Source organism: Dasypus novemcinctus, chromosome 22 (genome assembly GCF_030445035.2).
Source record: "Dasypus novemcinctus isolate mDasNov1 chromosome 22, mDasNov1.1.hap2, whole genome shotgun sequence".
NCBI lineage: Eukaryota > Metazoa > Chordata > Mammalia > Cingulata > Dasypodidae > Dasypus > Dasypus novemcinctus.
Window position 1 is genome coordinate 66,492,597 of NC_080694.1, and position 14,212 is coordinate 66,506,808.

At 47.8% G+C, this 14,212-nt stretch overlaps 1 protein-coding gene across 2 annotated transcripts; it reads left to right on the plus strand.

Annotated features, from left to right (window-relative positions):
• The first annotated feature begins 1,738 nt into the window (after positions 1 to 1,738).
• LOC101417440 (saoe class I histocompatibility antigen, A alpha chain-like) lies at positions 1,739 to 6,317 on the plus strand. 2 transcript variants are annotated; one of them, XM_058285436.2, is made up of 7 exons: positions 1,739 to 1,842; positions 1,969 to 2,238; positions 2,472 to 2,747; positions 3,295 to 3,570; positions 3,684 to 3,791; positions 4,181 to 4,213; positions 4,371 to 4,560. In XM_058285436.2, the coding sequence occupies exons 1-7, from the start codon at positions 1,779 to 1,781 to the stop codon at positions 4,436 to 4,438; spliced, it is 1,095 nt and encodes a 364-aa protein (XP_058141419.1). In that variant the 5' UTR covers positions 1,739 to 1,778; the 3' UTR covers positions 4,439 to 4,560. The 2 variants fall into 2 exon arrangements, with proteins under 2 accessions (XP_058141419.1, XP_058141418.1); XM_058285435.2 differs by lacking the exon at positions 4,371 to 4,560 and adding an exon at positions 4,582 to 6,317 and having other exon boundaries at positions 1,750 to 1,842.
• Positions 6,318 to 14,212: the final 7,895 nt, after the last annotated feature.

Genomic DNA, 14,212 nt, shown 5'->3' on the forward strand with positions numbered 1-14,212 from the left:
CCGGGAGCCTCTGAATATTACCTTAGATGGCAAAAGGGACCTTTGCATATGTAATTGATCTAGAGATGGGGGATTAGTCAGGATTACTCCCATGGGCCCCAGGTGTGATCACATGGATCTCATCACAGGGAAGTAGGGGGAGATTTTACTACAACCAGAGGAGAAGGTGATGAGAAGACCGAGCAGAGATTTGACAATGTTGGCCTTAAGGTTAGACTCATGCAGCCAGAGGCCAAGGAGAGCTGACAGCCACCAGAAATGCAAGAGGCAAGAGACAGGTTCTCTCTCTGCTCGAGCCTCCAGAGGGAGCCAGGCCTGGCCGATTCAAACCAAGGACATTGCTTATGGATTTCTGTCCTTCAGAATTGTGAGAACATAAATTCTTGCTGTTTAACGTAACCTATTATGAAAATTTGTTCCATTGGCAACAGGAAACTAATCCACCAGTTTATTATATTTTGGTTTAATTTGGCCTTTCGCACAGGTATGTGCCGGGCATCTCATGGTGGCTTCACCTGCACTTCCCTAATGACAGTGACGCTGGGCATGGTTTTAGGTGCTTATTGGCCACCTGTGTGTCTTCTTTGGTGAGCTGTCCAGACTTCAGTCCATTTAAAAAATTGGGTTCTTCTCTTATTCTTGTGTTTTAAGAGACTTTTACATATTCTGGGAAGATATGAAGAAATTCTTTATTGGAAATGTGATCTGACATATTTTATCTCTCTGGCTTCAACCAATGATAAAACATAAGCTCTCAAATGAAGATTAGAATGCTTGAAAGGTGGTATCTATCACCTTTAGCTTCACCATTAGCTTTCCAATACTTACACATTTTCCCGTGGGATTTGTTCATTGTAATAAATACCACCTTTTGGAAATACTTAAAGAAATGTGTCCATACTGGAAGATCTACATAACTCAGTTGGCCAATGTGTTACATTGAAATCTTCATGCATTAGTACAAGATGCATTCAATGTGCAAGAGAGACCTGAGGATTTCAACATCACACGATGAAATATTCAAGATTTCAGACTGCAACTCACTTTTAGAAACTCCACTTGCATGCTTTTAGCATAGTACGATAAATCAATGTCAACACTCACCTGAAAAGGCTATTAAAAATACTCCTCTCTTTTCCAGCTACATTTACATGCGAGCCTGAATTTTTTATTCAAACCCAAATAACTGATTTAATCTAAGAAGAAAGTCCTGGGGTGCTCTATTGAGTCAGCAAAGAAAGATATGCACAAATGTAAACTGATCAACACTTCTTTTTACATTGTTTCCTTTTGGAATTAGTTATCAACCTGTAATGAGTTTTGGTATAAGTATTAATCTATAGGAATCTGTATTTTCAATTCCATTTTAAATTCTAATATGGTCAGTAGCAGTAGATGTCACCAGAATCTCCTCGGGGTCCTCACTAAATTGTAAGCTTTGAAGAGTCAGAACCAGGCCTCACTGACAGGGTGACAGAGCGCTGGGTGCAGGGGGCGGGTCGGGGCCAGTCCAGGAACCGGTCTTGCTCTCAGGGTCCAACCCTGAGGCTGGCGTGTGGGGCGGGGAGGCCGAGTGGGGAGACCCTGGTCCCCGCAGTTTCACTTCTTCTCCTGCCCGAGTCAGGTGCTTCTGCCCCGACCCTCGTGACGCGGGGCCAGGGCTGCCTCCCATTGCGGGCCAGGTTCTGGAGAAGCCAATCGCCGGCCCCGCGGCCCTTATAGAGCACGCCCAGACCCACCCCCCCGAACTCAGGTTCCGCCAGACACGGGGTCCGGGCATGGCGCCGGGGACCCTCCTTCTGCTGCTCTCGGGGGCCCTGGCCCTGACCCCGACCCGGGCGGGTGAGTGCGGAGTCCAGGAGGCTGCCCCGGAGGGGGGAGGGGACCTGGGGGGGGCAGGACCCCGGAAGCCGCTCTCCCCGCACACTCATCCCCCACGCCAACACCACCCCTTTCCTGTCCCCCCAGGCTCCCACTCCCTCAGGTATTTCAGCACCATCGTGTCCCGGCCCGAGCGCGAGGACACCCACTACATCGCCGTGGGCTACGTGGACGACACCCAGGGCGCGCGGTTCGACAGCGACGCGGCGAGTCCGAGGTTGGAGCCGCGGGCGCCGTGGGTGGAGCAGGAGGGGCCCGAGTACTGGGGAGAGCAGACTCGGAGGGCCAAAGAAATTGCGCACGAATTCCGGAAGGACCTGCGGACCCTGCGCGGCTACTACAACCACAGCGAGGCCGGTGAGCCACGCGGGGCCCGGGTCCGCGCACGATCGGGATCCCTAGGAAGGGCCGGGGTCATGCTGAGTCTCGGGTCCCCACTGCACCCCGAGGCCGCGGGACCCGGGACCCCCACACGGGACCGCGGGAAGGACTTTACCTCGGTTATGTTTTCTGATTAGACCAGTCAGCACCGGGGACGGGGCGGGCAGGGGGGCGAGCAGGTGGAGGGGGCTGACTTGGAGAGGGGCCAGAGTCTCACACCTACCAGATGATGTATGGCTGTGACATGGGCCCCGACGGGCGCCTCCTCCGCGGGTACATTCAGTTCGCCTACGATGGCGCCGACCACCTCGCCCTCAACGAGGACCTGCGCTCCTGGACCGCGGCGGACACGGCGGCGCAGATCACCCTGCGCAAGGGGGAGGAGGCGGGGTTTGCTCAGTTCGAGAAAGTCTACCTGGAGGCGCACTGTGTGAAGTGGCTGCAAAGATTCCTGGAGAGCGGGAAGGAGACGCTGCTGCGCGCAGGTACAGGGGACCGGGGCTATCCCCCCATCTCCTCGGGCTGGGCTGCGCCCCCACCTGCGTCCACAGGGAGGGGGAAATCCAGTAGATTCAGGAACACTCTCCTGCCTGGGATCCGGGGGCGGGGTCGACCCAGGTGTCCAGACCCTGAACCCTGAGTGACTTGCAGAGGCCCCGCCCTCTGTCAGGACAGTGAAGGGTCCAGCCTCCCGCGGGATGGAGGAGACCATCCCTGAAGCACCTGGGCAGCAGGTCAGCCTTGGGGACCACCGGGACGTTCGCAGGCCTTTTCCTGCAGCTTTTCTGAGCCCTCAGCCTCCACTAGGTCAGGTCTAGAGGTTCCTGTTCACATCACACACCTGGGGACTCCTGCACTGGATGGTCTCACCTGACCCCAAAATTTCCAAGAATAGGGCTTATCCCAGAACCCCGATTCCAGGCTTCCACTGCCCCCCAAGACTGTCCTGTCCATTCCTGGTGGTCACATGAGCACTGCTAGAATGGCCAGGAGACAAATGGAAAGTTCCTGAAGTTTCTGACCTTCCTGCAGACCCCCCAAGGGCACACGTGACCCGCCACCCCATCCCTGACAGTCTCGTCACCCTGAGGTGCTGGGCCCTGGGCTTCTACCCGGCGGAGATCACGCTGACCTGGCAGCGGGACAGGGAGGACCAGACCCAGGACATGGAGTTTGTGGAGACCAGGCCTGCGGGGGACGGAACCTTCCAGAAGTGGGCGGCTGTGGAGGTGCTTTCTGGGGAAGAAGAGAGATACACGTGCCACGTGCAGCACGAGGGGCTGCCCAAGCCCCTCACCCTGAGATGGGGTAAGTGGGACGAGGTGGGGACCTCTTCTAGGGAAGCAGGAGCCCTTCTGAGCTCCTCCAGCAGGGTCAGGGCTGAGCCTGGGGTCAGGGCCCTGACCTTCTCCCCTTCTCAGAGCCGCCTTCCCAGCCCCCCATCCTCATCCTGGGAATCGTGGCTTTCCTGGTCATCCTTGGAGTGTCCGTGGTGGCTGCAGTTCTGATTTGGAGGAGGAAGAGCTCAGGTAGGGAAGGGGCAGGTCTGAGGTTTCTTTTCCAGGAGGGTTTCCAGCCTGGGTAGCAGTGTGCCCTGCCCCTTCCTGGTACCGTGAAGCCCCTCCTCACACACGTGCCCATCCAGTCTGGGCCTGTTACTACACTTACTTTATAAACCTGTGAGAGAAGTAGGACAATGTCCCCAGTGATGGCGTGGAGGCCCCTGTTCCCAGCAGTCAGAGGGAAGGGGCTGCTGAGGACAGACCTCCAGGAGGGCAGAAGGTCCAGCCCACACATTCCCCACGTCATGTTTCCTGATCCTGCCCCGGGTCTGCAGTCATGGTTCTGGAATCTTCCCTGGATCCAGGACTAGTTCTCAGGACCTCATGTCCTAGACTCACTGGTTGTTTTTTCACAGGTGGAACAGGAGGGAGCTACGCTCAGGCTGCTTGTAAGTGGGGGACAAGGGGGAGGTAGTGTGCAGGGTCAAGACTGACCTGAGGCTTTGGGGAGTGTAAACGGAGCCCATGGGGCAGCTCACCCCCTGTCAGTCCTTGACTCACATCTCCCTGTGGCTCTGACCATACCCTGTGTTTGTTCCTCTCCAGCCAACGACAGTGCCCAGGGCTCTGATGTGTCCCTCGTGGCTTCTAGAGTTGAGACCCTGGAGACCTGAAAGGGGAGAGGGGTTGGGCCGAGAGGACACACCTGGGTCCTGGGGATTACTTGGCTGTGGACATGAGGACTGTGGAGGGCTGGTCATGACGTCAGCATTTACAGAGATGACCTGAACATGCTCTTGATTGTTTTCTTCTGTAGTGTGACAAAGCTGCCTCATGGGGGACAGAGTGATTCAAGAGATGTTCACACCCCTGTGTGACTTCAAGACCCCTTTCCTTTGGGATGTGAAGACTTTTCTTCCTGCAGCTGGAATCATCTATCTGCATTCCTGTTGTGTACTGGAGGATGAGGAGATAGCTTGCTGTTGCCCCCACGTCCCCCACACTGACCTGGGTTCCCTGCCCCGACCGACCATCCTGCTCAGGAGAGCTGATGTGGAGTGTTCACAGCCCCGTCTTACTTCATGGTGCCCTGAGCTGCCCCTTCCTTCTTCCCTTGAAAATGAGAACCTGGTATAATTTTGCTTTTTATAAATCCTTGCTATTAGGTGGGATTGAGGAATCAGTTCAGGGAGAGGAAGATTCTTAAACAAGAAAGAGGAAGTAAAATGCTCCAAGAAATGTCCAGGACCCATGTCTCTGCTGTGCTGAGTGCTGCTGTGAGGAGCCGAGGGTGGACAGGCCTGTGTCCAGTTGGGGCTTCATCCATGTGAGTTTCACACTGAGGAGGATTGACAGTTTGGACTTTATTTAACTCCTGGTGGTTTGGTCCTTCTCTGCCACCTCCCCTCCCTCTCTGCCCTTACCCAGCTCCACTGACCCCAATGCTGGCTGCAGCCCAAGCCCATGGATTTGTAAAGCAGACCCTAGTGTAGAACCACAGGTGGGCAGTGGGGTCTTAGCCTGGATTGCTCTTGTCTTGGAGGGAGTTGAAATTGTGCTGTAGTCACAGGGGGTGAAGGGGAGGGGAGGAGAGCAGCACTTCTGAGGACAGTCCTGGCAGCCTCAGTGTCAAGTGAGTGGAGGTTGTGCCATCGCTGCCAGGAGACCACAGCTGTGTTAGGAAAGGCACTGGGGGGTCCTCACCGACCACTCCTGCACCTGTTGATTGTGAAGGACTGTTCAGGAAGCCCTTTTTTAGCTTCTGGGAAACATTTTTGAACTAAAAACAGCTCAAATCTTCGGCCTTGGTGTCGGGAAGGTGCTCTGCAACTCAGGTGGTCAGTGCGCATCTCACTGAGGCTGTGAACTTTGAGGACAGCTTGAAAGTCATGAAGGGCATGTCCCTGAGGATGTCTGGGAAGTTCTTCCCAGTCACGGAACTGGGCAGCATGTTGCGGTGGGCACGGGCAGCCTGTGGTTCTGGGAAGGGCAGGAGGCCAGAGTGGAGCTCAGCGATCCATGGGCCACACTCGAGTGACGGCACAGCTCTCGCACCACATCTGGAAGGCATGTAGACCAGGGAGCCCCAACTTGTCTGTGCACAGGGACTTCCTGACATCCAACAAGGATCCAGAAGGTCTGGTGGAGCACAAGGTTCTGTGTTCATAACAAGGGGGTGCTGAGCTGCTGGATTTCAGGTCCATTTTTAGAGCCAGAACCCAGAGGAGGGAGGCCACAAGTCTGTGCTCCAGCTCCATGGGGTGGTGGAATGTACCTTCTGGGCTCTCGTCCCATGTCCTGCAAAGGGGTTCTGGGGAGAAGCCTGAGTGCTTCATCACAAGCTCAGCTGGATTGTGAAGCTCGTTCTGCCAGTGATGAGCATAGTGCCCCATGTCATGCATAAACCTTGTAAAAAAAATCCTTTCTGGAAAAGAAAAGGATTTATGAGAGTGATGTTGGGAAATGCAGGCACTTTCTCTACAATGGGTTATAGATAGGTGGAAAATTTATAAAGTGTTTCAGATTTCCTATAAATAAAAGCTCTGAATTCTTGCTATGTGTCTCTATTTCTTAATGGATTTCATGCTCACTTCTTGCTGCAAACAATGGATTTTAGATTTTTCTACTTTCAACATAAGGAGTTTGTACATGTGATCCTGGGACTCATTTTACTTGGGGAAAGCCACAGAACCAGGAACTTGAGGCCACACAATCAGGAACAGTATCTACCTCCCGCTCTAGGTGGGTCCCCTGTGGGAACCAAGGCCACTGCTGCTGGGCAAGGGTCTTGGCCACCCACTGGCCTGACACTGGACATGGGCCTATAGGTAAGACCCACTGCTCCTGCTTGAATGACGCCGTGCCAGTCACAAGCCCCTGCCCACTGGACCCTGCTGAGTCCCAGGATTGCTGGGTCAGCACGTGCTGATCCAGAGTCTGCTGTGGTCATCAGACAGGGAGGCCAAGGCCCCTCATGTCCAGCTCAAGCATGTTGGGAAGGTGAGCATCCCTCTTCATAGTGGGCAGTGGCTCTGCTTCTACCAAGGCTCATAAGTGAGGAATTCCCTGATGTGGGAAGAGGTCCAGGTGCTGTGGGATAGGCATGGAGGATGCAAAGTGAGGACAGGTATTGATTCCTGGAGCCAGGACCAGCCTGTAATTTTATCTGATACATTGATGGCACTCAGGTTTGGTTGGATAAGTGGATGACTAATACATGACATCTTTTGACTCATTCCCTTATAGTTAGTTATGATTTCACCTTTGGTCTCTGTCAGCTTATCCTCACAAGTAAGTAGAAGGCATTGCTGGTGGATAAGTGATTTCTGAAAGCATCTCTCCCTGTCTTTTTCTTTACTAGGATTAAAGGCCCCAGGTCTCTTAACACTTCAGAGGATCTTGTAAGCACTGGCATTTCATAGAACTTGTATATTTCCTTGTACATGAACATATTTCTGTGGAGAGGATCCATAAACTTTATAGTTTTTATGTGACCCCATAAGAGTTTAATACACTCCCCCCCCCCCCCCATGTTTAGACACTGCACTGCTCCAGGTTGGTCGCAAGCAGCTGCTCAACAAACATGTGAGTAGACCCAGGGTCACGATGTAAATGCTCCTCCTTTGCTAGCATGTCTCCAGTCTGGGACTCGATAAGGTAGAGGCTCCCTTGTTGCTCTCAGGCTCAGTTTCCATCTGGATCTCACTGTGGCTGGTAAATGGCCCACAGAGCAGTGCTAGCCCCTAACCATACTTAGAAGTGCTGGTGGAGATGGACCGTGTTCCAGCACCTACCCTGGTGTCCAGTACCAGGAAGGAGTTAATGGGTAGTTAAGGGGATTCCATTTTCAATAACATGGTAGGCCCATTTTTAAGACTTTATCTTTCACTAAAGAGAACTAAAAATAATAGGTAAAGTATAAGAGTATTAGTTACTATTAAAGAAAAAGAGAATAATAACTTAAGCTTAAAAACCCACATGAAAGGGCATGTAGAAAGAAAAGGTGCTTTCATCCCTAGGACACCTGGCTAATCTGGAAATGGTATCTTTGGTTTCTTGGGCTCACATGCTGAAGTAGACAGAAGCTGATACTAAAACTTTTTCTTGTGTCACGTGAAGTAGGAGTCAGTTCACCACCCTGAAATCTAGGAATCCAAAGGCTCATAGCCTCAGAGTAAGGGAGGAACAAAAGAAATCCATCTCATCCCCCAAAGAAGAGTGTTCTGAGGAAATGTGCCTTTTAGCCAAGGGTGGGGTCTGAGTGGTGGGAAGGAGAAAGCAACTGTTTCTGAGGAATTGTAAGCACCAGCCAGCCCTCCTGTGGTTTGTTGTCCAAATGTGCCTCACCTGTGGATCAAAATAACTTCAAACCATAAATAATTTCAAGACTACATTGGTGGTAATCTGAAAATTGGAAGAAGGAAACAAAAGCCTCTGGGAATTCCACATATAGCCTATGTGTCAAAGATTTTATCCAATTTCACAAAGAAAGAAGTACAGCTCATAGAAATATAAAAATACAAATAGAAAAAAATCAGCATGATCAAGAATCAGAAAACATAGCTCATTAAGAAATCCTCATAAAACTTCAATATTGGAATTATGAGATGTAGGATATAACGTATCCCAAATTATTTTGTGTAAAGAAGAAAATGCTTAGTTTGCAAATTCCTGCAGCATTGAGACCAGCTCAACAAAGGAGTGACTCGAACAGGAGGAGCTTCAGAATTTAAGACAGAGATACATCCTGAGCCTCAACAGACTCCAGCACCTACAATCTGATTTATTGGACTTACCACACTCAGCTAAGATGGAGTTGAAGAAGGACAACCACCACACCATGGAGCCTAGAGTGATTACAACTGAAAATGGGAGGACTGCATCCAGCATCCAGGTGGAATCTGAGCCTCCTCTTGACATAGAGGTGCAATGGACACAACCAATCCAATGTCCACATAGAAGAGGTGGCATTGGATTGGGAAAAGTGGACATAATGGACAAAGGGTATGGGGAAAGGCAGGAAGAGATGAGAGGTGGAGGCGTCTTCGGGACATGGAGCTGCCCTGGATGGTGCTTCAGAGGTAATCACCAGACATTGTAAATCCTCACAGGGCCCACTTGATGGAATAGAGGAGAATATGGGCCATGATGTGAACCAATGTATATGAGGTGCAGAGGTGCCCAAAGATGTACTTACCAAATCCAATGGATGTGTCATGATGATGGGAACGAGTGTTGTTGGGGGGGGGGAGAGGGGGGGTGGGGGGGTGGGGTTGAATGGGACCTCACATATATATTTTTAATGTAATATTATTACAAAGTCAATAAAAAATTAAAAAAATAAAAAAAAAAAAGAAAGAGATACAAGAAGTAGGAAAAAATGGAAACAGGGGATTCAAAGTCTCAAGGACTAAGAGCTGTGAAGCAACCTTCCATATGGTATTTACGGAATAGCTCAGAGCAGGAGAATAGTTATGTTTGTATTCTTTTGGTAACATTTTGCCAGAGTAATCCCATCCCATGCCCTGCAAGGCTCGAAAGTTTCTTTCTGCAAACAGTTGGGGCTGTTCAAGACAGTGTTCCATCTTGAAAGGTCTGTACCCTCATTGGCATCATGAAACATTCTAACCTCTGGTCCATCATGGAAATATTTTAACCTCTGGCCATTTCTCTACACTGAAGAGTATGGGAAACTTAAAATGACCTAGCCGTTTTGTGAAAGAACCAAATACAATTCTCAGAAGTTGAAAATATAATAAACTGAATTAGAAATTTGGTCTGAAATTGTGCTTTGGATCATGATGTAGAAACAGCAGCCTGCCCTAACAACTTCAAATTCGGATAAATATAAAAAACAACCTTTTTCAGGCACTGGACAACGGATAAAATAAGGATTTATGGTGTTTGAGATGGGGATAATAAAATAGGTGTGTTCTACAGCTGTCTAAAACAAGCAGCAGGAGGGAAATTATAATGATAAGACCAAAAATCGATAAGAGAAAAAAAACGAATCTAAGAGGTTGTTTAATAGGAAAATAACAATACATTTTATAAATTGTGGTTAGACCAAGATTAAAAAGGCAAGAATTGCCAATATCAAGAATGAAAGGAACAATATCTGTACAGACTGCTTAGAAAGTACAAGGACAAGGGAACATGCCAATAAGGTTTCCAAACTTTATGAAATGAAAACTTTCCTTGAAAAACACAAATTAAAAAGAATAAACAGAAAATTTTGTTCATCCCTTTATCAGTTGTGGAAATTGAATTAGTATTTGAAAACCTTCCCATAGAAAAAATGTCCATGTCCAGAAGGTCTCATTGCTGAATTGTATCAAACACATGATGAAGAAATAGTATTATTTCTACCCAATGCCTTTTACATATTAAAGGAGGAACAATTGCCAATTCCTGTATGAGTCCAGCGTTACCCTCATTGAAAACCAGGCAAAGACATCACAAGGAAAGAGAAGTACAGAACACTATCCTGTGGGCTTAAAAATCCACACATAACATGAGCAAATCAAATGCAAGAACACGTAAAGAGTATTATAGATCATGCCTAATTGGACTAGCAGGGACTGCAAAGGTGAGCAAATACCTGCAACTCATCTCTGTTCTCCAAATTAAATAGAATAAAGCACAAACACCATGTCACCATTACTGCAGACCCAGAAAAAGCATTTGCCAAAATGCAGCACATTTCAAGAAAAAATCTCTCAGTAAACTAGGAATAGAAAGCAGTTTCCTCCATGTGGTTCCAGGCATCAGTGAACGTCTATGCGAACATCATAGCTGTTCTTTTATCATCAAGAAAGGAAAATCTATTCTTCCTAAGATCAACTAGTTGTTAGAAAGAAAGCTCTCACCTGTAAGAGAACAAAAGCTCACCTGATTGTGAAGGAGAAAAGAATTTTATTAACAATCTTTCAAGAACAGGTGCACGACCTGGATAAAATGGGCAGTGTGCCCAACAACAGGAAACAGTGATATTTATAACCTAATGCACAGGTCCCTCCCCTGTTCCCCATTGATTGGGTACTTCAGGGGTTACAGTCTATTCAAGAGGTCTAACTAACTTATCCAGTTCCCACTGAGTTGCTGCTCCCATGCTCTCTACACTCAGGTGGACTGGGCAGGCTCAGTGCCACTTTCACCCTTGGCACACTTTTCAAATTCCTGGCATGCCAAAGCTGCTAGAAGCCCTTTCCCTCACTCCTCTAAGGGCAGAGCCTTCTCTGGCTTCCCCTTTGTGAAAATTAATCTTTGCCCTTCCCTACAAATCCCCTCTTTCTTTTAGACTCTTGGTTTTCACAATTTGGTTTCTCAAATCTGCTAAGAGCCTCCTCACATTCTTCATAGAGATCTTCCTCTTTAAGGGGTTACAGTTGTTTTACTTTAAGGGGGTACAAGTTATTTGCTGTGTGGGCATCTGTTTGGTTAGTGCCATTTCAATGAGTTTTTTTGAGCTAACCCTCAGGCACACAGGATAACTGCTGTGAGTTCCCCAGCCAAGATGATAAGGGAGGTCAGGACAGACAGTGCCACTCCTTTCCATTTTCCAAGCCAGCTCTCTAACCATCCCATGAGTGGATTGCTATTACTTGGCAGGTACTTGGAACTCCAGACCTTCAGTCATGTTTATAACTAATTTGATGGAGTGAGTTGCTTCTTCAGTTCAAAGAATCACGGCTAGTAAGATTATTTTCACCTGTAACTTGAAGTCTGAATTCCTCCTTTGGTATTCCATCTTTAAGGAATCTAGGGCTGAAATTACTCTCCAGGACTTGGATGAAGTTGTTAGGTACTTATCATCTGGTTCAGGTATTGGTCATTTTACTCGAGTGTAGTGAGCCCAGTCTTTTTCTGCCATTTGGACTGCTGTTTCAATTTCAGCAAGACTTGATAGGATCTTTCCCTGGTCTTTTAGAATTTGGAATGCTTGCACAACTTGATGAGGGCCCAACTTCCAGGTTGGCATTGATGGACAGTGAATTCAAGAGGTGGATCTAGGCCAGCAAACCATGATGCCTGAGCGATGACAAAGTAGAGAACAAAGCCAGTATATAATTCTTAAGGAAGCCATCCTTTGACTCTAAGGAAGGGAGGTCTCCAGTCCTTCTAGGAAAAGGCAAGCCAAAAAGCATTTCATAAGGTGAGATTCCCAGCTCTTTCCTAGGGGAAGTTCTAATCCTCAGTAGGGTTATGGGTAAGCACTTAATCCAGGGTAACTTTGTTTCTAAGACCAACTTAGAACATTGCTTCTTTAATGGTTGGTTCATTCTTTCCACTCTCCCTGATGATGGTGGGTGCCAAGGTGTACAGAAGTTCCATGTGACACCCAGGCTTCACATAATAGTCTGAAGTACACCAGAGGTAGTGTGGCTACCATTGTTTGAGTCTATATATTCCACTAACCTGTAACAAGGAATGATTTGTTCAAGGATAATTTTAGAAGTTCCTGATGCTGTAGCTGAGGCCAGAAGATATGCCTCCACCCATCCTGTCAGATGATCTACAATAACCAAAATATACTTTAGCCGACCTATTGGGGGCATTTCAGTGTATTCAACCTGAATGTTCTGGAATGACCTGAGACCCAGCTCCCATTCCCCTTGTTCTTGTCTCCTTAAGAGTTTCCTACTGACATTCTGGCAAATTATATGTCATTTACTTATTTGTTTAGCTACAGTGTAAAGGCCCACATGTTCAAAATACTTAAGAACCAGATCATACATGGTCTGTACCTCCCAATGACTTCCTTGGTGTAAGACTGCTAATACCTCTCTCATCACTTTTTTATTCAACATTTGCCTACCATCCAGGAGGAGCCGCCTCCCTTGATCATTTAGGGTTGCTCCTAACTCCTTCAGCTCTTTCACCTCCTTTTCAGAGAATATGGGGACCCCATACTCCTTGGGAATGGAGGGTATCAGGATCATCAACTTCAAAGGGGAACTAAAGGAGGCTTCCCTAGCCTCTTCATCTGCTAACCTATTGCCCTTTGCTTCAAACGTATGACTTTTCTGATGTCCATTTACATGCACCACTGACATTTTCCCTGCATAATAGTAGATTGGCCAATAATTGTTTTATTAATTCCCCATGGACTAAACCTTTTCCTTTGCTGCTAGTCAATCCCCTCTCTTCCCAAATTTTTCCAAAGGTGTGGACTACCCAAAGGCATACTTACAGTCAGTGTAGATTGCACCATCTTTTTCCTCTAATAATCTGAGTGCTTGATTTAATGCATACAGTTCACAAATTTGAGCTGACCAGTCATTGGGCAATTGGCCAGCTTCTTTCACCTCACAAGTTTGTCCATCCACAATTGCATAGCCATTGTGCCTCCTTCCTTCTAGGACCCTGGAGAACCCATCTATGAATAATGTTTCCCCTGAGTGCAGGGGAAGTTCCTCTAGGTCCAATCAGACTGGGGCCTGCTACTGAATCAGGTCTAAACAATCATGCTTAGGAGCCTCCATTTGCTGAGATACCTTCCAAAGGAAGGAGGCTGGGTTTAGCCTATGATCTGTTGTCAATATCAAGTCGTTTTTTTCCATTAGGATAGTCTCATAATTCAGAATTTGGGAATCAGTAAAACACCTTCCCACTTTCTGAGACAGAATAGTTCTGACCTGATGAGGGGTGCTAATGACTAAGGCTTCTCTGAAAGTCAGCTTCCTGCTCTCTTCTACCAGGAGAGTGATTGCCACCACAGCTTGAACACATCCGGGTCATCTCCTGGAGACAGGATCTAAAATCTCGGAAAGGAAGGCTACAGGTCTCCTTTGATCTCCCCAGATTTGGATCAAACCCCCAAAGCTATCCCTTTATCTATTGTAAGAAACAGGTGGAAAGGTTTCTCAAGGAAAGGAAGGGCAAGAACAGGGGTCTACATCTGTGCCCATTTGAGACCCTCTAAAGCCTCTATTTCCCCCTGAGAGCTTACACCTTCATTCTTAAATGGGTGCTGAAGGATGATGGTCACACTTTTGTAACTGCTTCCTGCTGGTAGAGGCAATAGGCCTTACCTGACAAGGTGTAAAACCCTCCTGCTATTCTTTCATGGTTGGAGGAAGATGACTATGGCACCCTGGGTTTTTGGAGATTTGGACCTGAAGGGTATCGGTAATGAAAGAAAGAGAGAAAGGGAGAGTGAAATAAAGAGAGAAAGAAAGAAAGAGAGCTGGGATCAGGGGGTCTGTGAGTTATGACTCCTCAGACAACTGTATTTTCTACATATGGAATTATATATACTCAAACTATCGAGATAACAAGCAGTGTAACTACACATTAACAATACTTGTAAATTAAAGAACTTATCTCAGAGTACAAAGATTCAGTGTTCCTTTCAAACTACAAAGTGTGTTTGCTCATATTTCTCCCTGCCCCAGACAGCTCCATCCTGTTGATTCAAAAGGCTTAATTGCTGCATTCTTATGTTA